This window comes from Limanda limanda, chromosome 13, assembly GCF_963576545.1.
Source record: "Limanda limanda chromosome 13, fLimLim1.1, whole genome shotgun sequence".
Lineage (NCBI taxonomy): Eukaryota > Metazoa > Chordata > Actinopteri > Pleuronectiformes > Pleuronectidae > Limanda > Limanda limanda.
This window is the reverse complement of record NC_083648.1, coordinates 16,435,967-16,463,943: the sequence shown is the minus strand read 5'-3', so window position 1 is coordinate 16,463,943 and position 27,977 is coordinate 16,435,967. Positions and strand designations below refer to the sequence as shown.

General features: G+C 39.9%; 1 protein-coding gene across 1 annotated transcript in view; it reads right to left on the bottom strand.

Annotated features, from left to right (window-relative positions):
- LOC133017520 (calsyntenin-2-like) overlaps positions 1–27,977 on the bottom strand; it is a 106,096-nt gene that overhangs the window by 17,238 nt on the left and 60,881 nt on the right. The window contains exons 6-12 of the mRNA XM_061083627.1: positions 19,081–19,276; positions 16,981–17,092; positions 16,605–16,701; positions 11,502–11,651; positions 8,066–8,251; positions 6,548–6,805; positions 5,072–5,193 (exon numbers count right to left, since the gene is read on the bottom strand). Of these exons, the coding sequence (XP_060939610.1) occupies positions 5,072–5,193; positions 6,548–6,805; positions 8,066–8,251; positions 11,502–11,651; positions 16,605–16,701; positions 16,981–17,092; positions 19,081–19,276 (1,121 nt within the window). The remainder of the gene's footprint in view (positions 1–5,071; positions 5,194–6,547; positions 6,806–8,065; positions 8,252–11,501; positions 11,652–16,604; positions 16,702–16,980; positions 17,093–19,080; positions 19,277–27,977) is intronic.

Sequence of the window (27,977 nt, the reverse complement as noted above, 5' to 3'; positions counted from 1 at the left end):
TATTTACCCATGTAACAAACACAAACCTCTTGCGCTGCAGACACTCCTCCCTTTTACCTTTCAACACACACTCTTATATGCACAATGCAATGCTGCTAACTGCATTGATCGCTGATGTATGAAATGCAAATAAGTTTAAATTGAAGTGAACAATTTATCAGTTAGCCTCTTGTGTTTGAGCTGGAACTAAATCACTCTTTGAATAGGCACTTCAATTACTCCTGGTATCTACAACTAACACACACACACACACACACACACACACACACACACACACACACACACACACACACACACACACACACACACACACACACACACACACACACACACACACACACACACACACACACACACACACACACACACACACACACACACACACACACACACACACTTAATCTCCTGAGAAACAAAGGGAGGCTTCTAATCAACACAGGACAGAGAACAAGCAGTGGCACAACAAGCATGGTAATAGCAGGCAGATAAGGCAGATAATTGTAGATGCTGTAATGATAAACAGCAAGGGTGAATTTTATGCCCCCTTACCATTGAGTCCTTTTAATTGAACTTCGACACAAATGATAAACAGCGCGGGTCTGCAGTGGTTGTTTCCAGCTGTGTTATTGGTGAAATTGGAAAATGTACATGGGATGTGATTCACCAACCATGCCCCGTCAATTGTGCAGTTATCTCGGACTGATGTGAAACACCTTCCAAAACAAATAAATCACTGGCTCTCAATCTTTTTTTATCAAATCTAAGTTCACAGCTGAGGAAAAGATGTGTATTTGTCTCACCTCCCACCCTTTTCCTAACACGGATTTTCTCCCACTCTATCTTTATAAGGTTGGTGTGAGAAAGTATCAACACATTTCTAAGGGTTTAGATCACATGCACACATGCTCTTTATCTTACTAAAGATTGTGAGCAGGTCCAGCAACTGAACCAGGATGTAAGCAGCACCTTGAGAGCATCAATCCGTCCATACTCCCTGGCAAACTAAAGCTCTGGTGGCTACAGTTTGGCCAGCTTACCCAACTGATGTGCTAATCCATAGAACTGACAGCGCCCTGGGAGGATGCTGTTGATGAAGCGAATGACAGGATGCGGAGATGCCATCTGAAGCAGAACAACACGACGGGAGAGCAATAGTCCGCCCAGTGGAGTTTGGCTGCAGGGGCTTTATTGCAACATCCACCATCGGGCTGCTCAAAGAGCTGGAAATCCATGGACAAGCCCTCCAGACCATAAAAGAACCATTACAGACTGCAGAGCGCTGCAGCTGATGGCGATGGATCACGAGGAAAGTCCCAGACTGGGCCCCAGGTTTGATCAGCTTGTGGTGGGCCTGCCTTAGAAAAGGATGCCTTGTGATTAAAATGATGAAACACCCGATGGCACCAAGGTACACACAACTGATGATGTGTCCCTAACATCCGCTGGTGGTTGGCAATCTATCATCAAGCTAGTGCTGAAGACCTTCAAACGTACAAGGGATATTCACCATCTTGTCCCTTGTTTTAAAATAAGCAGCTGGGCAAACACTGAAAGCCAATGAAACATGAAATGTAGAGACAATGCAAAAATTATTTATCTTCTTTTTGGTTTGTAACCTTGCATGTTTTTTCTTCCTCCTATTCCCTCCGCTTTATGAAAATGCTGGACACATCCCTACCACCTCAGGCTCACAGGGCTTTAAATGCGTGGATCTAGATTTGTAGAGGACTTGTGTGACTTTGAGTGTATATCTTTTGGACAGCTGGATTCCACTGATAGGCTTTCTCAACTCAGGGAATGTGAAAAATGTGTGTTAAGAGTAGTGATCCATCCTCTAGTCCATTACCAAGGCTGATAAAGAGCTAGGGTGGAAAAAAGCTGTGCTGTGTGTGTGTGTGCGTGTTATTGCGTGGTTGTGTTCACGTATATACACTTAGGTTCCTGTCAGATGAGACATTCCTGAGTGTTCGATCGACAAGGGAAAAAAAAGCCTCTCTCTCCATCGCTTTCCCTTTGCTACCCTCGTTTCATTCCCCTCTGCCCCTACCCTCTCGGGGTGGGAATTGCAAAATCAATAGAGCTAAATGGAGTTGCCACGGAAGCCACAGAGTGTCCTTTCTAAGTGCTTGAGGAACACGGCTGGTAAGAAGCGGCTGTGACACCCCATACTCACCTCTTCAACTTCCCCCTTCTACCCACCAAACCCCTTTTCTCAACCACTCTACTGAGCGTGTACTCGTTACTATCACATGCAGCAGCTCCTTTCCTGACATCAGTCTGGTGCAGTGTTTACAGCACAACAAAGTGTCATTATGTCATTTTGATAATAATATATTGTATAGCAAAAGCAATGACAGGTTATATAACACAAAAGAAGTTACTGTGAAAAAGTGGTCTTTCGTGTTGTCATGGTTATCGTCTCTGTGTGACTTGAGGCGTGGTGTGTGACACTCATCTGTTCTTTATTTTACCACAGATGTCAATGTGGCTCTGTGACCACCTCCCCTGTCAGATTAGAGGCACAACAACAACAACGCTCTTTCTGTGTTGATAAGGCTGTTTTTGAGCAGCTATATTGTGCATCTGCATCATGTGACATTTCTGTGCTTACAACATCTTTTTTAATCAGATTTATATGAATTCATAATCTCTGGATCTACACTTGAAATTACATTTTTTTTCATTCTCTGTAATTCACTTTTCTTTTATGAAGAAATGAGATTAAACAAAGTGAAAAATGGGGTCAACTTTCAACTTCAGGCCAAGATGCACAAATCTGACTAGAACTTAATCAACTTTTTTTCACAGCAGACATCTTGACTGTCTGAAAACAGTATTGTTCTGTTAGCAGGACAGGAAACGATCACCTATTTGAGTGTCTTAGCGTGTATGTGAAATGTATTTTCTCCCCATTTCAGTGGCCTTTATGACTTAAATCAAATTTTATAGAAGCTAAAATGACAGTGTTGAGACACTACACCTGATGACAGTAATTTATTTCAAAGACCTCATTAACCATTAACTTATTTTGTCCGTTTGTTAAAAAAAGATGGTGATAGTTTTACAAGGAATTTCAATGTATCTATAAATTACGACTAAGAAGAAAATAACAAATTGATGGTTGTATTTAATGAAGATAAAATAAAAATTAAAAAAATGCAATAACACAGTTCTCTGCAGCTCCCAGTTTATAGAGGTCTGCAGTTGTTTTCAGAGACACACTGCTCACTTCTCTTTGACACAAACACTGTGTACTGCCTTAGGGCACACACCAGGTTTTGATGTCAGTTCTTTTAGTTTTAGAGAACAATGGTTTCTTTTAAGATCCACCATTTTGAGAGTCTAAATAACACAGAGGCTATATCAACTCTGAAATAGGTTGAGACACCAGATTGTCCTTTAGCAGTGTAGCCTGCAGACAATAATACAATCCAGCTGTATCTCATCTTAAAGTCCACACACAAAACCGGCACAGCAGTGTTCATTTTTCAACCTTATCCTGCGCATTTACACTCCTATGACATAATTTCTCTTGTTATCCTACAGTAATTCAGACCATTTTCCATTTATATTTGATCAGTCTCTGCACAGGTGATTTGTACTAGTGAGCAACTCAGCAAATTATCACTGACTGCAGTGCACTGCATGCTTCCTCTGTGGTCCTGCACAAGATCCAACTAAAGGAGCAAATGGGATCCCCACTATCCATACACTGTAAATGTGTGTGGGAGAGAATTAGTGAGGGAGAGATAAAAAGACAATGAGAGAATGACACTGAAACCCAGCAGAGTCTGGAGGTTGTTTGCTAAGAAACCTCTGAGGGCCTCAGGAGAAAAGGGCATCAGAATGAGAAAAACACTTTTCAATCTATCTTTGACTTAGAACAAACAGCTATCAGGTAAGAAGGTACACATGATAAAAATACATTTTGTTGTACCTGTGACTCACAATAACCACTCTCTGACTGAAAGGTACACACCAGTAAGGATAGTGGCAAGAACACACAGTCATTGTATTCCCCCAAGTCTTGTATGCAAACATCAGACAAGAATCACGAAAAAAAGTAGTTGTCAGTGTCGACGCACTTGCAAACACAGGCTCACAAATGCATGAGCACACGCAAAGAAATACAAATCTCTAATCTGCTTATGAGCATAAACTCTGGAGAGCTTGCAGTAATTATGAAGCATTTTTCTAATAACTGCAGTGTGAGGTGGATATATGCTGCATCCCGAGGGTAAACAATCAGATTAGATTTACATCTTCTATGCAGTATTATCGGGCTGGAGTGAAACCGTCGAAAGGGGAGATTCCTGCCGTACTAGAGAGTTCATTGGCTTATCATCGAAATCATCCGGGCTCCAGGGATTCTCTTTTCTTTTTCTCTCTTTTTTTTTTTTTTACAGTAGATAATTCTCTGCTCAGAGACTGCTTGGTGAACTGCAGGCGCCCCTCTGCTGGAACCAAGCGTTCACCTGGCTGGGGTCTCCTTCTGCAAGACTTTTAATCTTGCTCCACTGTCGCTGGTCTGACCCCGTTCTGTTATATCTCTAAAGGACTGACACTATATGTGAAACTTCAATTCTTTATTTTTATATTTAGATAAAGGCTTCAAAGGACTGTGGAGCATATCTTTTGAAACCGAGCAACTTCATACAGTGCATTTCTTTCTTTTAAAATGTCTTCCTGCAAGACTGAAACAGTGAGCTTCAGAGCAAATTAGTTCAACAACTTCCCAAAAGCATGACAGATAATCAAGGTCTGCTGCTTGGTGAGCTGTAACCCGGAACTAAACAGACTTTCCACTTTGCGTCGACCCTGTTATCTCCTACAGTGAGCAGAGGAAAGTGATGGAAGGCCTCCGGTAATTAGAATGGAGAGTCTCTCCCTTCACTATACAAATAATGATAGCCCTTCACCTACAGCAGAAGAATCAGCCTTTAATTTAAGCCCACACTCAAATAGGACACAGATCAGGTCACAAGCATGTACACACACACACGCACGGGCACATGCACACACACAAGCATGTGCGCGCACACACACAGACACACACACACACAAACCTCACCTGTTCCAGTTTCCAGTGGAACTCGGCAGGTCTGAAAGTGTCAACCTGAGTGAAGTCTCTCCTGAGCAGGAGCACCAGGCGGCAGTTGTGCACATACAGAGAGTAATGGTGGCGGTTCATCTCTGAAACAGTAACATCAGACATACATGGTCATGCAAACACACTATTAAACACAATTATTAAAAAAAAAGAATAAACTGATGCCCCTTCAGTTTTTTGGGAGTTTTTTCGACATTATTTAGCTGCAGGAAGACTTAACTCTTTTTTAATTAATGGAAATCATTCATATCTCCATACTGAAACACGTCTTCAATTCAGTGAGTGTGGTAGATTAGTCGATATTTTTTTTAAAAACATCAACTCAGAACTCAAAAAGTGAGTTCCATATGCTCTGCTTTAATACACCCAAATACGTTTGAGGTGGGATGAGTGAGATGAGCCTCTGGTTAACTTTGTGTTATTTTTTGCGAGTGTCGGTAGACTTATTTTTGGTGTTAATATATTTGGCAATCAGCACAGGTGTAAGTATGACAAAACCGTGTTTTGAAAACTTGTGAAGGAGGGAATCACAGAAAGCATGTTGCACAATGTATGCAATTTACATTTGGCGAAATGTGTAAAAAAGGCAACCCTATGTAATCCTATATATTATATTATGAATATTCCATCCATCCATCATTTATATCGCTTATCCTTTGACGGTTGTAGAGGGTCTTGGAGCTGAACCCAGCTGAAATAGGGCAACAGCCTGAACGGTCCATCACAGTATTTTCAATATCATAATTTCTTAGTCAATATAACTGTGTTGTTCACTGGAATTTCAGAACTCAACATTTCTGAATGAATGATAGAACATTTTATTGTACCATATTTGATTACAGAAAGTACATATTCTTAATATATACATATATTTTATATATATATGTGTAAATTACACAGAACATGTCCTTCTGAACAATTTGATAATACCCCAAATAGGTTGCGATAGAGAGATAATGCTTTGATAATTATGATAATAAGCCTCCTCCACTTAAATCACATAGCATTGCTGACATGTTCCTGATGCTGAACCTTCAGACACTATATTACACACTATATCATATACTTTTGTGCAAAACATTTATAAAGGGTTGACAAGATTATGGTGGTCCAACAAGAGCTACTCTGCAGTTTAGCATTACAAGATCAGAATACACAAATCCTGAGCCAACAAGCCGTCAGTGAGAGCACTGTGACAGCATGCAATTTGCAGATGTCTCGCTTAATTACACAGCTCAGGCAGCTCAGTTCAGACACTGAATGGGTAAAAGTTGAGACTTTCAAAGAGCATTTGCATGGTGAACTTCAGTCTAAGTCTTAATAATTGTGTTATTTTATAAGGAGGTGATGGTTAACAGTGTGTATGGCACATCCTGTTTGCTGAGGACAGACAGTACGTAATGTAATTTTGCAAGATAATTAAAAATAGTCTCTAACCTGTCTTGTCAGAATTACACAGTAAGGTTTCCTTCTCCGCTCTGAGTCCCGGACTGGGCCCGTGTTTCATCCACGTTGCTATGGTGAACTGGTCTGTTAGATTTTGGGGCACCACGTGATCTGGAACATTGGCAGCCTGGCGTCCGTCAAATCTGTAGATGAGGTCACTGTCTCGCCCACTGTCAGTCAGCAGAGAGGCTGTCCAGTTTGTGGAAGGGCTGGGGGCAGGAAGGAGGTCGGTGCTGCCAGATGCTGCACCTGGATGTGCCAGTCAGAGGAGAGGACACTGTCAGGACGACTCCACAGAGAATAAACCTGGAGAGAAGCTGCTTCCTCATGTGTCACTTCATGCCTAAAGCTGTGTGTGTGTGTGTGTGTGTGTGTGTGTGTGTGTGTGTGTGTGTGTGTGTGTGTGTGTGTGTGTGTGTGTGTGTGTGTGTGTGTATGAAACATACCTCTAATAAATAACAATATGTATTTGGTAGTTGTTAATATGTTTGCTGTATTTTGATATTAATGAAACATTTGTGGTAAAAGGAAAATAAAAGTAATATAACATTGTGACTCTGCTTGTGTGAAACTGACTGAGTTACTCTGTGAGAGTTTTTTGGTGTTGATAGGGAGGAAAATCAAAGATATGGTAGACAACCTAATTTTATATTTCTGTAACTTTCAAAATGCTACGTTGAGCATGTTTATGGTTTTTATATTGTAAAGAAAATTTCCCAAATCCGATTTAGTTTCTTGTGAGTTTTCAGGGTCCAATATGCTGATATTCTTTCTCAAAAGGAAAAAAAGGAATTGTGTGCTCTAACAGAAAATGTTGTGCTGAGAAAATTAACTAAACAATGGCATTACAAAAACATTTAAACAACCACAATGGCCCAGGACTTCGAAAGGTTAAGATGTTACTCCTGTTACTGAGGTAAAGTACATGCAAATGAAAATCCTTCACATATTTAGCCATTTCTGTCAAAATTAATCAGGATTCTTGATTGGTCCAAATGATCTGACCTCACGTTTCAAATTGTGCAATTTCTTTGATTCGTTTGCGATTGTAAAATATGGCTTGAAAACGATCATTGTGCAAAAAAACAAATCAAAGCTTTTATTTTTCCTCAAAAACACTTAATTATAGCCTCTCAAGAGGAATATAGAGTGAATGTCTTACATGTACTGCATGCATTACAGTGGATGGCTGCGTACAAGGGTTGGTAACAAACGCGTCGAAGTTTAATATGACTTTGGAATTTAATTAAAAAAATATTCAAAAGTCTCGAGGATTAAAATGGAACACTGAAAATTGGCAAATTAATATACCACAGAGGTGAGGACTTAAAGAGGTCATTTCTTCCTTAAATTAAAAAATGTTCTCATTTCTCATTATTATTTCTTCTCTTTGCTCCCTCACAGCACCTCACTATTTCAACAAGGCTTTTTATTTTCTCACATATTTCAAGCTCCACACTTAAGCTAATTGCCCCCTTTTTCTCTATGTTTTGATTTCTGTCTATTTACCGCAGAGTTTTTGCAGAGACTTTTCAGAGTACGTTTCGCGGTCACAGCCCTTCCCGATGTGATTGGTCTGCAGCTCCACCATCGCCCTCACGCCGGACAGGGGACCACCGCAGGTTTCCAAGCGCATCTTTGGGAACAGCTGCTTGCTTCCAGTTCCCGGTTCATAGTCCACCCGCTTGTTCCAACCTTGAAGGATCAAATGATGAACAGTTCACTTAAACTGACCTTTTTCTTAGGTTTCTGCTGACTAGTACTTCATGGAGTACAATACACCAAGATAACATCTGTAACACGTTTTTTCGATTTCATTGTATGACTAAAACATTGGAGTTACGCACGGACACACCTGAAAATGTAATGCCTTCAACCACTGGCTGTTGCTGGCACAGAAAAAATACTTTTTCGAATTTCTTACTCAATTTCAACATTATCTTAACTGCTTATTCATTGAGGGTCGCGGGGGGGGGGGAGCTGGAGTTACTGCAGGAAACCCATGCATACACAAAGAGAATATGCAAACTCCATGCAGAAAGACCCTGAACTCAACTGTGATTCAAACCAACCTCTTGATGTGAAATGTGTTCACTGTAGGTCTTCTCTTCCTGCTAACCTTGCTGTCTTTTATCCTACTTTTTTTTTTAAAGAATAAAACTCCATGTTCTACACCAAGTTGGCTCAGAATAAGGATGTGGGTCTCCAAACGATGACAGAGTACCACACAGGTTGGGCCTGGAATTATCTGATATCTTGCCCTGTGACAAGTCAAAAGTCGACCGAAATGGCCCAGTAACATGACAGACTTGGTAGAAAGGGGTGCTCCCCTACTTGTATCTGTTATAGCCTGCTGCCTGGTGTACATTTTCATTACCCAGGTGTTATATTTATCCTCAGTGTGCGTGAGAATCCCTGAATCTGGATGTGAAGGGGATTTCTGAGCATGATTGTGGGAAAGTGTGTGTGTATGTGTGAGTGTGTGCAGGTGGACACCTGGCAGCTCCTGCCAAGCCCACAGAATATAATATCAAGTCTCCTGTGACAAACATTCAAAGAGAGAAATGGAGTGTGATTAAGAGGGCGAGGAGGAGCGAGGAGGAGCGAGGAGACAGGTGGAGCGAGACATATTTAGCCTCCATTTATGCCAAGGAGCCTTTTTCCAAAAAAGCAGCACTGACCTTTACACACATGATAAATAAGGTTATGTGTACAAAGGACTTGATATTTGTGTGCATCAGTGCAATGTTTTATTTATGGGCTCAAGCTACGATGGGTTGATGGTTTTACAAGTGGATTATGCAGTGCGTCTCCCTTTTATGAGTCAAACTGCAAAGAATCATGCAACATTGATGAGGATGTTACTAGGCCATGATAGCACATGTTTCTTTCTGGTTCAAATGTAGTGTAGTGAGCTGGCAGCGCTTGTGAAGCCATCTGGAAAATTATTATTATTATTATCTCCAAAAGCAAAAGCTTGAACTTTGCAGATGCATTCCTTATTTTGGTGTCAGCTGTTTTCTGTCAAATGTTTTTTTAGATCAAAATGGCACATGTCCCCTCCAATCTCAAACTCTTTCCCTCTGCGTGCTCGGATATCTACATGAAGATGACATTTACATAAAGCAGCATGCCATTTCAGACCAGTTTTCTCCAAACCATTTTACTATTTCTGTCAGCACCTCCACCCCTCTGTGACGTGCACTGACATTTCCTTCAATAAGTGTCCCTAAAGCCTAAACAACTGGCATTCGTGACATTTTCAATACAGGGTCTCTTCGGATTAATTGTCTGTAACATCATCGCTTGCTGAGGCGGAGTCACGCGATGGTTTTTTGCTACTAAATTATCATCTTCATCATGGCACAAAATTGTGGATGTGAAGCAGGATTCTGAGCCATTACCTAATCAAACCATCGGTTTACACCATGGACAAGGATGACAAGGCAATCAAGATGATTTGGCTTCACTTTGAGGGGGCTGTCATGTCGTCCATCTTTGTATGCAGTGTGTTCTACTGTTGTGGAGAGCTTCATGTATCCCTGCACTTACATCAATTAAGATTTGCTGACAGCTGGGAGTGATTGCCCCTCGTTTCACCTCTCAGGCTACAGGCTACTGCCCTGAATGTTTGCTTATTATTTCTGCTCTGAGAACAGAATAATTACTTGAATGTATATTTTATTTATAATTAACAGGCTACTTTCCTAAAGAGATGTGTGAACAGAGCAGCAGTCCAACATAAGGCAGTAAAGGAGAGTGCTCTCTGTAGTACGGATGAATACTTAGACATTACATTCTAATATTAGTGAATTGTTGTACTGTTTATGAGTACAAAAAGCAAAGCACTTCTCATTTAGGAAGTTGTATTACCAGGTTCATAATATTGTGGTAGATTGATATAATATATATGCAGAAAAAGTATTCTAGTCGGGAATTAAACTGATATAGAGGAGACCTGAAACCTGCAATACTTTAGAATCAAGGAATCAGCATAATAATAGCTCAGGCGGCAAATACAGGGGAGTAACGGCGTCCCACTTAGGCCAAACCTAAGAGGCCAGCTAAACAACAAAAACAAATTAAATGGCATTCAGATTTCTATTTTCTGTTTCTTTTAGAAGAGCCTTTGCTCGGCTTACACCAACTCTCTCCTCTTTGTACCTACTCGCTTCAAATGTCCAATAACACTTAAAAAAAATGATTTTCACTCAACATTTGATTCATGAATAACCAAGAGTTGTTTTGTGTCATCGTTGGATTGATTCATCTTAACAAGAATATGATGGGAATGAATGAAACTGTTAGAGGAGACCTGGTCATGAATTCTAAAGCGTCACTACGAGGTCTTGCAATTGTTCAGGGTTTTACTGACTGATTTGTTTTGGTCAGTTAATTTAAGACTGCAAGAATAATCACTAGTCTTCTGTATATCTTTGTCTCTCTCTGTCCTCCCTTTTTCATTCAGCCTCTTTCTTTATCTCTCTTTCTCCCTCCCTTCTCTTTCCCCTCTCCTCTCTTATCTTTCTCTGTCTTCTGCTTTCATTCCTGACTCTTGAGGGCCTGTCAGTGCTGACAGGTGGAGCAGCAGGGGAGACGAGACCGGCTCGAATGCCAAGCTGCTGGCGTGTTACAGGAGGAAGAGGGGGAAAAAATAACACATATACACACTCCAGTCAACGTTCCCTCTGGAGGGTTCTGTCAGGTCTTCTGATTTCCTCAAGAGACATTCATTCCAAACTGAAATGGAATTCCCTTGAGGGAAAGGATGCATTTAAAAACTTCTCTGAAGTGGCTGCTTCAATTTGGATTGTGTTACTTTAAAATTTTTGTACATTTAAAAATTATGTCAGCGCACTTAAAAATAAGTTCATTTTCATCAAGTACCCAGAGGTAGATTAAAGCATTAAGCAAATATTTCCCCGCCTATTCCTTTATCTCTGACCTTGCCATCCAGGTTTGCAGACAGGCTTGACATCAATATGCACAGCCACATCTTCCTTTGCTCTCTTTTGACCACAGTCGAAGGCCGTCACCATGATCTTGTAGCTCTGCTGCTTGTCGTAGCTCAGACGCTCTGTGTTTCTGATGTTACCTAAAAGAACAAAGTAGAAATATGATCATCATTATTTAGAAAAATGGACCAGTTATGTTTATTTAGTAATAATAAGGTGAGAAACACTGAGCAATAACAGGAAACGACTTTACATTCAAAACTGTGACACGTTTACAAATGACTCTCACTGAAGACTGTTATTAAAAACTCAAGGTCTGGAAACCTTGTGCTGTATTTTAATATCAATGCGTCAATGTAAACAGTCGATTCCGCCAAGGTAACAGTGTAAGAAAGAGTGAGACAAAGATTGAGGAGATGCAGCAGCCCTGAAAGGACAAACACTAGACAAGTTCACATACTGAGGTTACTGTAATCAACAATCCAAACATCTGCTGGCAAACTTTAGTAGATGTTTGAAGGCCCTGTGAAATGAAAAACACATTTCGTTGTCAATTTACTTGGTGTTATTTACCATATTTATGTCCAAAACCAATACCGTTGTACTTTCACATCAAAATCTCGGTCTTTTCTCTTCAAGAATAAAGGTTTCAACTGTTAAAATTCCTCATCTTGTACTTTTCAAGTCTTTTGTATTGATTTTCAATAATGTACAACACAATAACTGTACAGGGGAAAACATTTACTTTGTTTAAATGAGCTTGGGTCACAATATTTCTCGTGTACAACCACAGCTGACCCCAGAGGATAAATCCCAAACTATGTATTTACAAAGTTAATCAGAGATGTTAAAATTACGCAGTACACCTACGGGCCTACAAGACCTGCGCTGTCTGATTAATGGATCAACAGACAGTATTTATGTGTGTGATTGAAGTTTTCATGCATATTTCTGCCACAGTCAGCCTCTCCAGGTGACAGTGTTCAAATCAATATGTGGGTTCTTTGTTTTATCAATATCTCTCGGCTCTGTTGCGGCCTCTGTCGTTTCTAACTTCAGCATCTACAGCATTATGATAAGTAACTGGTTTTGTAAAACTGTAGTATGATTTTAACAAATGTCTTAAATCAGTTGAGTTGCTGGTTGCAGCTGATACTCTGCATTCACATCAAAGTCCATCAAAGCAATGATGATTGCATTTCATAATATACAGAACGGCTTTAAAACAATGCCATATTCTTAATTTGTCAGTCCCTCCCATCACAGTCCTTCTCCGAGTCTATGAGGACAACTGAAGCTATTTTTGTTGTTAATATCTGGAGGCTTGTCTGTGTGAAAGGCTGTCACTCTGATTTCCACGAGAGACCAGAGGAGGAGAAAGGGAAGAAGAGAGAGAAAGAGGGGGAGACCAGAGGAGAGGAGACAGCACTGAGGGAATCAGTGTGGACCACAACAGTACTGGAAAACAGAGCTGAGCTGGAAATGTCAGGGGGAGAAAGGTGAGAAGATCAGAGTCAGACAGTTTTTACAAAATCCTCATACAATGGCAATTTGATCTGCAGTTGGTGAGAAGACAGCAACAGAGAAGGTACTGGATAGCAACAGCTGGAGTTTAAGGAGATATTTTGAATTGAATTATTGATTCTCTGTGGGATCTTAGGGAATTTTCTCCAGCAGACACGTTCACAACAACACATGAATCTCCAGAGCGTTGAGGTGGGGGGGGGGGGTTGCAGCTGGTAGAGGCATGAGGCAACTCTGCTATAGAGATCACGTGTTTATGTTTACAGCACGTTGACACTGGCATAGACCCTGATCACCAAAAGCTCTCTTGACATCTCAGTCAGTGACTTCAATTTGTGTGGAACACAGTTAGACATGAGGGTCTGGAATGAGCTTTGAAAAAGGATAAAAAAAACACTTGTCCTCACATTACTCAGCGTAACAGAGAGAAGTATTGAAGTCTATCTGGGTCAGCAGTTGTCCCTATAGTCCTGACAAGGTATTCATTAAATAACGTTCCAAAAATATGATCATCGCAGGGAAACCGCTGCACACATTTTCTTTGTTGTGGTAAATAAAAGGAATTAGAGGCAGTAAGCCGGGATTGTGTATATATTGTTTCATGTATTGTTTACAACTGGTTGCCGTCGACTCTGCTTGCAGAAAAGCAAAGAAAATTAGTATATAATAAATGGAAAAGTGATCATCAGTGTGTTTTCTTTTTATCAAGTTAATTATTATAGTATGTGTTAATATATTTAAGCATTAGAGATGTCACATTCAGCTCAATTTGCTGACATCATTTGATTTCTGAACCCTGCAAAAAGCTGATGCAGGGCAACCTTATTATACTCACTCAACAACAGGCAGTTAAATTAATTTAGTCTTAATTTACTGTCTATTTTATGATGCACATTTCGCTCCATATCAGCTCACTTCACTGCATACGTCTATGCTTTATCTTGCTCTTCCCTCAGTGCACAAACTGACCATTGTTCTATAAAGTAGGTCTAAGCAATACTGCATGTTGTGTAATGCTGCGTCTCCCAAGCAATATTATTGTGCCCCGGAGAAGATCAGATCAAATGAGCCAGACCTCTGTAAAATACACTGAGAGAGATCAGACCAGGAGGTTAAACTCAAAAAGCAATAAGACATAATAAATAAGACCCTGAGAGACGTGGAGAGACAGAGATACAGTGAAGAAAGCAGTGTGGGTGCTTCTGTCTGATCTATTGGTTGGAGTTCAACACACAAAGCCCTCCAGTCTCCATTCAGTTTGGATTACGCCACACTCAGATCAGCGCAGTGTAGCTGCGGAGGCTCAGGGAGAAGTCGGCACAAAGCCCAAAGCTGAAATTTCGTATAGGCAGATATGCTCAGAATAGCTCTCAATCAGAAATAAAATTCACTCTGCCAGTCAACTACAGGGCCGGTGTAGAGCCACAAATGAACATGAGAAAACTGTCATGGATAAAGGTGGATGTTTGTCAAGAAACTTTTGAGCTACGTGCTGATGAAAGCTACTTCCCAGATGACAACATCACTGCAATACGAAGAGGGATCGGTCTCAGTTGTCTGCTCGGTTTTCCCTCTTCATACATATTTCTATAGTGAATACACAGATGCATGACTCTGTTGTTTGGTCTACATCCATAAATAGATCAGTTGCACAGTCCCTATTTACAGCCAGTGATACATTTTTCTCCATTGTTCCAGCACAAACAAACAAAAAATTTGCTGCAGAGCTTCCTACAGTGGTTTCGAGTTCGGCGTCTGCTCCACGACTCATCTCCAGATAAGGTCGTCGGCTCTCTCATGTCTATCTTTAGTGGAGACCAGTTCATGTTCATACGCAGTTCAGCTAGCTGAGATCATAGAAGGAACATATTCAAATACAGCCAGGGATCAGACTTTTTCTTCTTTCATCGAGACATTAACCATGCTGTTTGTGTTCAAGTGAGGAAAGAACACGACTGCCATTAGTGTATTTGCAATACCACATGTCTCCAGAATGATGTTTTAAGGGAAGCTTCATGTGCTAAATTTATAAAAAGGATATAAAGGTGTTAATCGAGGGCTCTAGTTCAGGTTAAGTTATTTTGGTTACAAATATTTGATATAAGTTTAAGTACATTTGTCCTTATGGCTTAACTTTGTTTTAAGATAAATCTGTTAATTTGAAAATTAGCTGTTTGAAGATTTTCAGTCTGGCTTTCGCCCCCTCCATAGTACAGAAAAGGCCTTGGTAAAAATCACCAATGACCTTATGACAGCTGACTTTGGACTGTGTACCATTCTCATCCTCCTTAATCTGAGTTTGACCTTTGACAACATTTCTCATAATATTCTCCTTGACAGACTAACCTCCATTGGCATCACTTACACACTATTGGACTGGTTTAAATTGTTTCTCTCTGGCAGCACTCAGTTCATCCAACTCAAATTTTTCAAATCCAAGCCATTTCCAGTCACTACCTGTGTTCTCCAGGGTTCTGTCCCGGGGCCCCTTCTGTTATCATCTATTTGACTTCCTCTTGACTATATCTTCCGTAAATCTAAAATCAATTTCCATTGCTATGTGGATGACACCCAGCTCTACCTGTCCACCAAACCTACCTCGATCTGTGATTGGCTACAGGAAATCAAATCCTGGTTCTCCTCCAACTTTCTCAAACTCAACAGTGATAAACTGCAGGTTCTCCTTATTGACACCAAATCCACCAAATAACTGAGAGACTTTTTCCTTAACTATTAATAATTCCTTAGTTTCTCCTTTCCCTCAGGTTAGGAGTCTAGGTGTCATCCTTGACAGCACACTGTCTTTCAAAGCTCACATTAATAATGTTACTCAGTTCCCATACTTCCATCTACGTAACATGAATCGCCTCTGGCCTTCCCTCACAGCGCCGCCATTCTAGTTTACAGCTTGGTTACATTTTGCATTGATTACTGTAACTCCCTTCTTTTTGGTATCTCTCACAAATTCCTTCATAAACCTCAACTAGTCCAGAACTCTCCATTTTCAAACCCTGTCTCAAAACCCATCAAGTTAAACTGATGTTAATTTTCTGATCTTTTTTGATACGTTGTTAATTTATTTTATTTTTTTGATCTCTGCCTTGTAAGGTGACCTTGAGTGCTGTGAAAGGCACCTATAAATAAAATGTATCATTATTTTTAGGTAAAGAGGTTTGTGTATAGGTGTTACATTACTAATGTCCATTCAGTGTAATCAAATTAAATGAACTCTGCTCAGCTGCTGCACAGAGCACACACTTTCAGGTTATAATTTAAACGTCCGTCTAAGCATTATAACTAGTATTTTACAATTTGTTTTTAATTCTCTGAACGTGGGCACTATACTGCTGACAGGCCAAAATGAACCAAATGGGTTTTTATAGCTATAAATACAGAAATTGACTGTGGGGCCGCTGGGTAAGTTATGTAATTAGTGTGTGCCTGAACACTGTGTAACGCCGGTAACACCAACCACCTAAAATAGATGAAAGATGTTGGGGCAGTCATCAAAAAAAAACAAGAAATAGACAGACAGACCGAGATTCTATTTCGAACACAAACTCACTTACCATTGCGGTCTATGGCAAATGGCGTCCCTGCAGTGACAATTTCATAGTTGCAGATTTGGCTGTATTGTGGTGAACAGTCCTGGTCCCATGCTTCCACCTGTAAAAATGTCAGTTTACACCAGGGCCATCAACAACTGCTCTGCTAGCAATAACACTAGCAACCTGTGCATGGAATAACATCTTTAATTCATTTAAGAATAAACACTTGTTATAATGACAACATTTGTAAATGACTAAGGTCATCAGTGTAATCTCTATTGACATTTTTTATCAAAATGACCTCGAGCAAAACAAAGAAGAAGACTTCAGGTAGATAATAATGATAATAAATATGTATGCGTATATGTATTCACTGTGCATTAAAACATTAATATACCTGCAGAATGCTGTCGTATATTTTGCCTTCGGTTACTGACGCCTTGTACAGTGGCTCTCGAAACACAGGACAGAACTCGTTGACGTCATCTACCTGGATGTGAACCACCGCCCTGAAAGGAGGAAAGGATTGAAGAAACATTAGGGAGGGAGAGAACACAAGAAGGAATGGACAGATGGATGCAAAGAGAGTGAAGAGCAGATCAATTATGGAAAAAGGGAAAAGTAAGGACACCGGGAAAGAATAAAGGGATGGAGGAATGGAGAGAGGAGAAAAGAAAAATCTCTTTAAGTCATTAGAGATTGATTGACATTAAGTAAAGATGCATTGTGTCAGTAAAAGGGAGAGTGAAAGGAAAACAATTCTGCACAGAAAGGTCATTTGTATTGGTATTTCTTTGAAAAATGTGTTTCCATTTTTGTTGAGAAGATATTATTTACCAGACTAATCCATAGACATAGACTAACCACAGAGAAGACCTTGAAAACGTAGATTGCTTTCCAAGGCTCTATTTTTTTGTTTTTCACTCCTTTCCTCCTATTTTGATGCAAACACACACAACAACACACAATCTACTCTGCTGGGAGGAAGTGCTGAAGATATTAACAAGGTACTCTGATAACATTTGTGCACTAAAGTACATAAATTAACCAATAACTCATATGTGTCATGAAGTTTTCTTCACCGGTGACCTTCTCTGACAACAACTCGCAGTGTATCTGAGGAAGCACATCTGGTTAATTAATGACATTAGCTTAATGAGGCCTATTTAAAATGTCACACAGTGATAATGACACACATGCACACACACGCACACGCACACACAGAGTGGCATTCATTTTCCACTGGAGAAATTCATCACAGATCCCTTAGCTGATAAATGTCCCTCTCTTTCTCTGTTTAGTACCGAAGCTGCAGAAGCTTTTTTGCAGCTCCTCTTCTCTGACCAAAGGGTTTGATTTGCTGCTGTCAATGCAGCTCTGTCTGTTTGTCGATCTCAGTCAAATAGTGCACGCACGCACGCACACAAAATATTATATTGGGCCATTAGTGGGACAGAACATGAGAACACAACGGCAGGTCTCGGCTGTCACTGCTTCGGTGCTGAGGGATGAGAAAATTACGAAAAAAGGAAAGAAAGAACATGAAACAAGCAAAGACAAAATCGAATAATAATGTTTGTATTTTTTTGTCACCTTAAGATTGTGAACTGTGAAGGAAGCACAGGAGCATGTTGTTTTTTTTTTGCTTCTTAACTAATTTAGTCAGGGGAAAGACTAATGATGCAAAGGTTCAACTAAAGCTATGTGCATATTCATGACAACATCGTTATCTATCGTTAATTTAGTAATGCGATGCAATTAAGCCTAATTTTAAGGCTGTGTTTTCAAGGGTTACATGCATATACTACTCTGGTGAGGCTTAACTTAAGATGACTTCCACTCTTTATTGATGAAGTCTTTCCCTGTTTTTGGAAGTCTTTAATATGACTCAATTGTGCAGCTTCCTTGGGGACTTACTTTGAAGTTAATGTCTGTTTCCATGTCATAATTTGTCCGCCTCTTGTAAATGTGCGTCACAATGGCAGCTACACAAGTGAGTCACGCTGAGATAAATAATAATTTGCACTATGTGACAGTTTGAACACAGGGTCTGACAATCACAGTTTGTTAGGAAGCACAAAGACACACAGGGGGTTGCTGCCTGTGTGTTGGTGAATTCCTAAAAGTGTAAAGCTTCTGAGCAGCAATTTCACATAGTGAAGCCAGCGTGGTGAAGAAGGAACAGCGTCAAAGATTAAAAACAAAGATTATCTGCTTAAGAACAACCTACAGCCTCCATAATATTTGATTTAGAAATCATTTATTTAACGTTCTCCAGCATGAATTGAACAGAACAGCTTAAAAAAAGAAAAATTATATTATACTGCAAGCTCTCCCTGTTTTCTTTATACGCCTCAGTGTAAAAAGACTTTTTCCCATTATTTAAGCAGGGCTTCAGGCTTACTTTTTTTAACCAAGGAGCACATGTCGAAAAATTCAGGAGAACATTCAAATTAAACACGGACACAAACCACAAACCACAAATTGCTTGACTCACTTGTGTGATTTCTTCCAGTCTGCCCCGCTGGGTCCGGCCCCACAATCGTATGCCTGGATTATGAAGGTGTACTCTTTCTGGCTCTCACAGTCCACAGGGCTATTGGCCCTCAGGACCCCTTCTCCTGATGTGCGATTCAACACCACCGCCTCAAATGGAGCATCCTGACCGTAGATCTTAAAGGCACAAATCTCCCCTAAAAAACAAAGGAAAGAAAGCTATAAATGATGTGATATTTTATCTTAACAGTTACTTTGATAATGTTATGTGTTTCCAAAGAAGACCAAGCCAGAGGATTTCCTCACAGGGCCAAAGTACGAATTCATGAGAATATGATAATAAAATATATCTAAGACAGAACATATTTTCACATCCAAAAATAACACAAGTTAGTTAACTTCACTGAAAATACCAATGTCCTTTATAAAACAGGAAAAATTTTCAATTAATGTGGAAAAAAATCTTTCAAGATATATTTAGAGATCAAGTCATTATACTACAAGAATAAAGTCGTAATATTGAAAGAAAAAAAAGCATACATTTATGAGACATTTTTTGGCTGTATGTAATTTTTCATATCAGCAGATGAGCACAAGTTATCATTTGTAAGACGCAGTGGAACTATGTTGAATAACACAATTCTTTACCCCAGAGAAAGGAGAAATGTGTTTTGAAGAAGAGGCTGAACTAGAAACATCAGAAACATGGTGGGCTTCAACAGGTCTGTTCCCCAGTAGAGAGTGAAAATGTTTCCCGGTAGTTGGCTCATGAACTGACAGACATCAAGGTCTCTGGTTGTTTAATATGGAGACAGTCAACACAACAAACTATCACATGTAGAGGAATTGATGAAGTCTGAGGCTGCATTTTATTTCAGGTCTGACAGTGGAAACGAACAAAAATGAAATAGTTCCAGTAACTCAGATTTTTCTTTTATGACAAAGCTTATGAAATCTCATTTTGTTTTGTTTGCTTCTTCCGTTTGTCCCTCGTCTCATTTTCTCAAACTGAGCAGTAGCCACCATATGGCTCCGATAGCTGGGAATGAATCAAAGTGTGGGTAATGAAGTAAAAACTAACGGTGCACACCGCTGACAATTTCTTTACAGCACGACTATCACTTCAAATTGAAGTGTCACTTCTGGACACATTGATATTTGTCAGCATGAACTGCTCACAGAAACACAGTGTGCAGCTCCTCCGGTGTAGTTAGTGAAAAAAATTATTTCTCACACATGTCAAATTTTGCAAGCTAGACAAAAGATGACATTTGTTTTGTCCACAGAGCGTTTCGCCTTACACACACAGAGAATTATGTTTGCCCAACGTGTGCATTTTTCTGTGTACGGATCCGGCTTGTGAGTCTTGAATCATCTGCGCAGTTCATTCTCTGTGTTCATCTCAGGGATTTGGGAAATCTCCTTGCAGAGGGATCAAAGAGCTGTGACGCGCTGACCCTGCACCGGCTGATATCTCCCAGAGGATAGTGGGGCACAGTCGGAACAAAAAGCTACCTATCAATGGGAATTCTGCTTGCATGCTCAAACCCCTCTGACAAATATAGAGACAAAATTTGTTTTCACCACTGGCTTCTCTTCACTTCTGTTCCTTTTGTCTCTCGTATCCCACTGTCATGCACACAGTCGTTCCACTTACTTTCTCCCTCTGACTTCCTTTTAACCTATTTCAACTCTTTAAATCTCCTTCTTGGTGATATAATGATGCTGCCAAACACAGTGGGCTTCAAGGTTTCATCCACAACCAATTTCAGGATGCTTCGCCCTCACATTGGCCCCTTTGAGGAGTTATCGAAATGAAAAAGGTCCCCACTATGACAGTGGGGTGTATGGAAAAAGAATAATAGACACGGTGGTATGGAAGAAGGGTGATAAGCGCTGCCTTGATCCTGCCTCCACATACTCACAATCAAACAGTGAGCAAACTGAGCAAATATGGCCTCAGCCAAAGAGAAGGTAATCTGATGAGAAAATATCAGTGATTGTAATACACTTTTGCAGCCTTGACTTAGTGGTGGAGAGCAGGAAGAGGTACGTCACCGAAACAGTTTGGGGCTGAATGCAAATCCATTTCCCGCTCCATCTGTTGTGGTAAAAGTATTTTCTGAATACATTATACAGCAGAATATTACATTGAAATGGAGGGGGGGGGAAGCTAGAGGGAGCAATTGAGGAGGTGAGTGAGAGAGAGGTAGAGGACTGTGATGTGTCATGTATATGTAAATGCTAATGACAGAGATTTCCGACAGATTCCTACTGTGTCAGCAAATGTTTTTGCTCTGCACCAGCCGCAATGAGGGAAAACTATAATTTCACCCTGTGGTGGTTTATGGAGGAAATCATGTCTAATCTCTGTGCCTATGTGTCATAAGGGAAAGGAGTTGCATGGAAGTAAATATCAAAACGCATAGATTTCTGCTCTGGGGAGCTGGCATGATGCCAGGGGAGATTGAGAGTAAAGTGGAACAGTCAGCAAAAAGTGGATCAATAATAACAATCATCTAAAATAGATGGTGCGCCACAGAAAGCTTGAGCGCTAAAACTGCATAGGCAGAAAATGTCAAGCTGTCAGGGAACATGTAGTTCAGGGGATATTTAATTTCCAATATAAAGGGAAAGGACAAGACGGATATAATTAATGAGAAAATGATGCTCCATGAGCGAACGTGCTGTCACGAGGAGCCAAAACAAATTAGTGTTTTCCCACTGTAACTAAGAGGAGTTGACAGAGCATCTCTCACCAGTTTCTTTCTCCAGCTGTTGGCTTTGACAAGTCTTTACACTTAAGCAAAAAAAGGTTTACACAATTGTAAAGGGTAGACATTTTCCTATATTGAATATACTGTTTAAAATAAGAATTTAATCTCTAACCATATAACACAATCTTAAAGCATACTCTTAAATATATACGAAACTTTTAAATGCCTCCTGGTTTAATTACTTAATAAAAGTTTTAGAAATGTTCAGTTTGTTTCCCTATTTGTTTTGATGCAATTTATAATAAAAAAAGGAATCCAGGCCACATAAACGTTTTGGATAGTGCTCACAATTTGGTTCCACTGAACAAATTTTGATAGCATTACAAATTAATCCATTATTCCAAAAGATAAACAAAACAGATTTATTTGATTAGTTGTAATGAATACATGAATAATGAAAACCGGAAATAATTAAAAGAAGATACTTTTGTTAATGTATGACAGTTACTTGAATATTGTGTTGTTAAGTATAACAAACATTAACATTTAAGGACGTTGCCCTCTATTTATTCAGGATAAATTAAGTTCAAGAATAAATAAATAAATTAAGAGAAAAATAAATTAATACTAGTGTCTTTGTTGTACTTCTTATGTTACATAACACATACATTTTAGTTCTAATAGGAATTCTAGTAAATTACCTTATATACCTGCTGTGTCATATTTGATGCAAACAGTTTGATGTATACATATTTAGAGGTTAACAAAAATTGTCATCCAAGAATTTTTTTCCTAGTACATTAAACCAATAGAGATTAAACAGAGATTACAGGAGATTAACAGACTAGTGTTTGTTATGCAAAAGAGAGCCTGGTTACTGTAAACCACAAACCATAGGACTGTCCATTCTTCTAAAAGTCCAGCGCAGTACCGATTGGGTGAATAGTTCGCCTGCCAATCATCGAGTTTTGCATCAACTCAGGAGCTCAGTGGTCAGGGCAGAAAACACTGTCGCTCTGTCGTCTGCTTTCATCATCCCCCTGTTCCAATTACAGTTGTGTATTTAGATGATTCAGAGACAAGTCTCTGTTAATGTTATCAGCCTGTAATCTGCCTGTCCTTTATTTATATGCGTAATGAGATGGTTAAACCAAACGGCATAAATAGGACTAAGTAATTGCAAGTTAACTCAGGGATGTATTTATTTGTTGCTGCTGGCCAGGTCCCTGGATGTTATTGTTGACTATATCACACTATTTGAATAACTATTTTTTTGTAGGGAAGATACCAGCACTTCTTCCATTATTGTGCAGATTTTATTTTTTTTTATGTAGATATCTCCACAGTGACTCATAGGCTCTGAATGAAGCAATCATAGATGTGGGTCCTTTTATATACTGAATGTTCTCAATGTGTTTTTAAATTATCGCTCTTAAGAAATGCTTCTGAATGCTCACTGAATACTAGTATTTTGTAAATGTTCTTACAACTTGAAGCAGCATCAGCTTTCAAGCTTTCAAACCAGATTGTGTCCATGGCAGCAGAGAGAAACCTGAAGAGCCTGTGCCTGCAGTCTGCTGAAGAAAGCCAAACTGATGCTGAAAGACATGGTAGGTCACACAGGCCATACTGAGTTTCCATTTTAAGGAATTGGTACAATAACTTTCTGTTGAAATTGATCATCAATCTGAATAGATCCCAAAAGGAGGACAACATTTCAACCATTGTTTTCCCTGGTGGCCTTGTAGGGCTCCAACTGAATGAGATACACATGTTAAATCCAATTCAACGGATTTACCATTAATCTGATATTTACAAGACCTGTAATATTTGCCTGTCAAATAGTTAAAGTCAAGATATACGTGTAGACATATAGAAAAGCTTTATGCATTGGGTTTGTTGATGTTTAAAAATCGGTTGTTGTCAATCTGATGTATCATCTTGAATTTGAGGAGTGATTTCAAAAAAGCCTCATGTGAACAGATAAAGAAAAATCATGTTAGTTCCTCTTCTTAATCAAATACTGTTGAGACTCCATCTGGTGTGTCTGTGTCCGTTTGTCTGTCTCTGTGTACAGCATTAGAGCCTTAGACACAAAAGCTTCAGTATCAAGATTTGACTCTGTGTGCTTGTGTGTGTGTGTGTGTTAAGAGGGGGATAGAAGGCCTTGATTAAAGTGAGTTTCTAAGCAGGCACACTATCAGGCGGCTTTAAGCCCCGATTCCTTCACTCTCCTGCCCTTCTTCTCGTTTAATTAATGACTGGATTACACTTCCTCCCACTACTGACCCTCAGATAACTCCTCACTCTCTGAGACAACTACACATGCATACGATACACAATATGTGGACACACACAATATGCACAGTGAGCAACAAATAAACAGGATAAAAATGAGAATTATTCTGTGGGTAAAGGTCTTCATTACAATGTGCCTGATTTTAGTCAGACTTTATTGACTCAGCTTATGCTTTGCACTGTGTTTGTGCTCTGTGTTTTTCCAATGCTGAAAATAAGAAAATGGCTGAAGGCTAAAAATGCCATCAGGTTCTTGGTGAGTATTTTTTGCAGCTAGTTTTTGTTTATTTCATTGTAGACAGAATGCCATCACGAAGACGCACCTCACTCTGAACATTCTAGTGGCATAAGGAGCACATGGCTGTGTATGACTGAGCAAACAAGGATATGTGCCGTTAGTTCTCTCCTGCTTTAGAGCTTGAATCACTCCAGCTGTCCCCACTAACTTCTTGCCTGATTAAATATGTTTTCACTGTCAAGGCAGCCTCAGGCTGTTCTTTTATGGATGTACTGTTTAGGCTCCTGCTGTTCCATCTACACTCAGTTACCAGTTTTAGATACACCTCTACACTCTGATGCTATTTGCCTTGTATCCATGTTGTCTATGATTTAGCCTACAAATCAAAATATTGCAGGGCATTGTTATTATTATTAATGCACATTAAGTTTAAAGCATTTTCAAAATATGCTGGTGACACTGAGGCTCCAGGTCAGGACAGGCATGATTAGGCTGCATGGTTCAGAAGTGAAGACTCCAAATATTGCTTCAATTAAAACACAGTTTTCAAATGTCTGTGGTGCCTCTGCATTTTTGTCACACCTTGATATTATTTCCAATATCAAGTATTCTATTTGATCTGGTAAGTCCACCATGTGCACCCACATACTCACACTCTTTGCAACAAATAGATGGTATTTATAAAAAATTAAGTTTGTATGAAGACATGAACACGCGTCAGCTAAATTAAATGTAATGTAATGTAATACGTTCAGGGAAAAATCAATCCAGATAAATAGGAAGCAACCAAACCCTGTATCTCAAAAGTGAGCAACAACCGTCTTATAAAAACAAAAAAATCAACATCAACTTTCTTACCTAGTCCGTACTCAATGAAAAACTTATGCTATAAAAGAAATAACAATATAATCAATTTCTTTAGACCCTGCCTGACACGTGAAAGTGCACCAAACAAGAATACAATAGAATTCAGATAACTTGAAGTGTGTCTGTCTGCATGCAGTGCACATACATGTATTTACCTGTGACCAGCCACAGTGGACTCCCAGTCAGCTGAGACATGCAGGGGCAATTCATCAGATAGCAGGCCACTTTCTAATTGCATTTGGGAGATTGTCACACCATACACTTGACCTCAGGGTGACAAATCAGCAGCTCGCACAGACGTAAAGTGCAGACACACCAACATATATACACAGACACACTGGTTATCTATTCACATTGGGAAGTATACGCCTTGGAGAACACAACATAGGATGGGGAGAATTCAATATTACAGACAATCGACATTCATTCTGCTGGGGGCTTTGGTGGTCTGCTACGCAATTAGAGTTAATTGCAACTTCTGAAGTTGTGGGATTAGAATTCATCAGATGAACTGTGACTGTCAGTGTAGCCTGTTAATTGAACCGCGGGAAGTCCTTGTGGCTGTGTGACTTAAATACTGAGGAAGAGCGCTCTGAGAGGCATTTTGGCCGAAGTGCTGAAAGCCAATAGTGAGTGGAGTGTTAACAGCTGAAGTCAGACACCACTGTGAGAGGCTACTTGTGAGTGAAAGATGATGGGCTTGAGTGCCACAACAGACTGGGAAATAAGCCTTATGCTAAGTACTCAAGATCTCTCCAGCGAAAATATGTAAAAAGGGAAAGATAAATGAGGCACAAGGTTGTTTATCAAGTTAAGTGGGAAATTGTGCAAATTATGTGTGTGTGTGTGTGTGTTTGTTTGTGTGCTCCTCTGGCATCATGCATCAAAAGTTAGACCACGAAGGAAACTATATTTTTTCTTCTCCGAAGCTCACAGTATTAAAAGGAATTCCTAACCATGGTTTGAGTTCACCAATAGTGAGAGTAAACCAACCTAAGACAGGAGAAAGAGGACATCTGAGAAATGAGCACTGAGGAGAAAACCAGCACTGAAAGTAGAGGGGAGGTCAAAGAGATACAAAGGAGTGGATTAAAAAAGGAGTGAGGGGAGAGGAGACGCTGCAGGGAGATAAAATGGAAGAAAAGGAGGAAGCATCCAGAGTGATTATGTGTAAGAAAACGAATGCTGTTATTAACAGCACTATCAAACTCTCTAGTATTGCTCTGTCCTTCCTCTCCTCCTCCTAACCTCCTCCTCCACATCATATCCATCCTTCCTTTCTCTGCAGCAGATTTCACAGCGGTAAGCGATTCTTCTGCTCTTAACATCACCACCCAGATGCACCGCTCAACCTTGCCCTCCCGTACCCCTTACACGCCTCACCCGCTCTGGTTTCTGCCCAATCTCTCACCTTCCTCTCATCTTTCCTCTGTTCCTCTGTCATCCGCTCTTTGCTTGAACTGACAGTTTTCTGCTCTCCCAGGGTCACCAGCTGACAGTTAAATAGTCCCTTGAACAAGGGGAATATTACAGTTTTTTGGGATGAATGTGAGTGGCAGCGTCTCACATTCTCACAAGAGGATGGGTAGCAGACTGAGAGCTGCTGGCCACTGTCAGATCTCTAAATTGACTACAGGAGCAAAACTATAATGGATGTAGGACAGGATAGTGGTAAGTGGTTGTTTATTGAGTCATAACAAATGTCAGAAAGTAAAAATATATTTATGTATTATGTATTAAGGAACTCTATATTCTTAAAATGTCTTTATGGGCAATAACTCATCAATTCAATATGTCCACAATTAAACAATTCATAAAGCATTTGAACCTTATTTTATGCGAGATAGAAGCAATAATCTGTCTGTTTTATGTCTCATTATAAGTATTGCTGTTGCCTGCGGCCTTTCTAATTATGACAAAGTATTAGGGCCACATGAAGGGCGGGGGCGGGGGGGAGAAATGCGGAGTATCTCTTTAAGTTATTCTTTGATACATGTTTCACAATTAACAAAATATAAAGTACCAGTGAAATAACAAGTATGAGAGCTTGAAAAGAAACCGTCTATTCTTTAGAAAGAAGTTATCAAGCGTGTTATTCAAGGCAGTTTAGTAGTTTCTCAAGAAAACAAGATTTTGGATGAGCAGGGACTTCTCCCTTCTTTTTTTCCCATAATATTACAAATAAACAAAAAAATCACTTTGACCACCCTGAAGTCAACCTGCTTTCTGGTCATTCTTTTCTTGGCTGTCACGTATTTCGAACAAGTCACACCTCCCCCAGGTGACATTCATTTCATCATGTTTCTTTTCATTTCCCCTATTTTCAACACCCTTTCTGTTGGACCGCAGGCCAGCATGGCTCTGAGATAATCACAGGCTGCCAGGTACAGCAGGGAGTCTCCATAAGCCTCTGAGCTGTAAATGTCACTGTGGCTTCGGCTGTGACCTCTGTCAGCTCAGCGGCTCACTGAGTAGAGAAGGACATGGCCCACTGGTTTATAGAAGAAACACACACTGTCACACAGACACCTACTCACACATTTTTGTCTTGTGGACATGCTCCACTGCACGCAAGCAGACTATCGAGCATACACACTCACACAAAAACCTTTTCTTACGGCAGACATTTGACATGACATAGCAGGTAAACTTGTGTTACTAATCACAATAATAAGATCTCAACTTGTACAGAGGCTCCAATAAAATCATTCACACCTTTTCTATTTTCTAACACAAACTAAAATTGAGATTGGATGAGACAAAGGACATGGTCTAGTT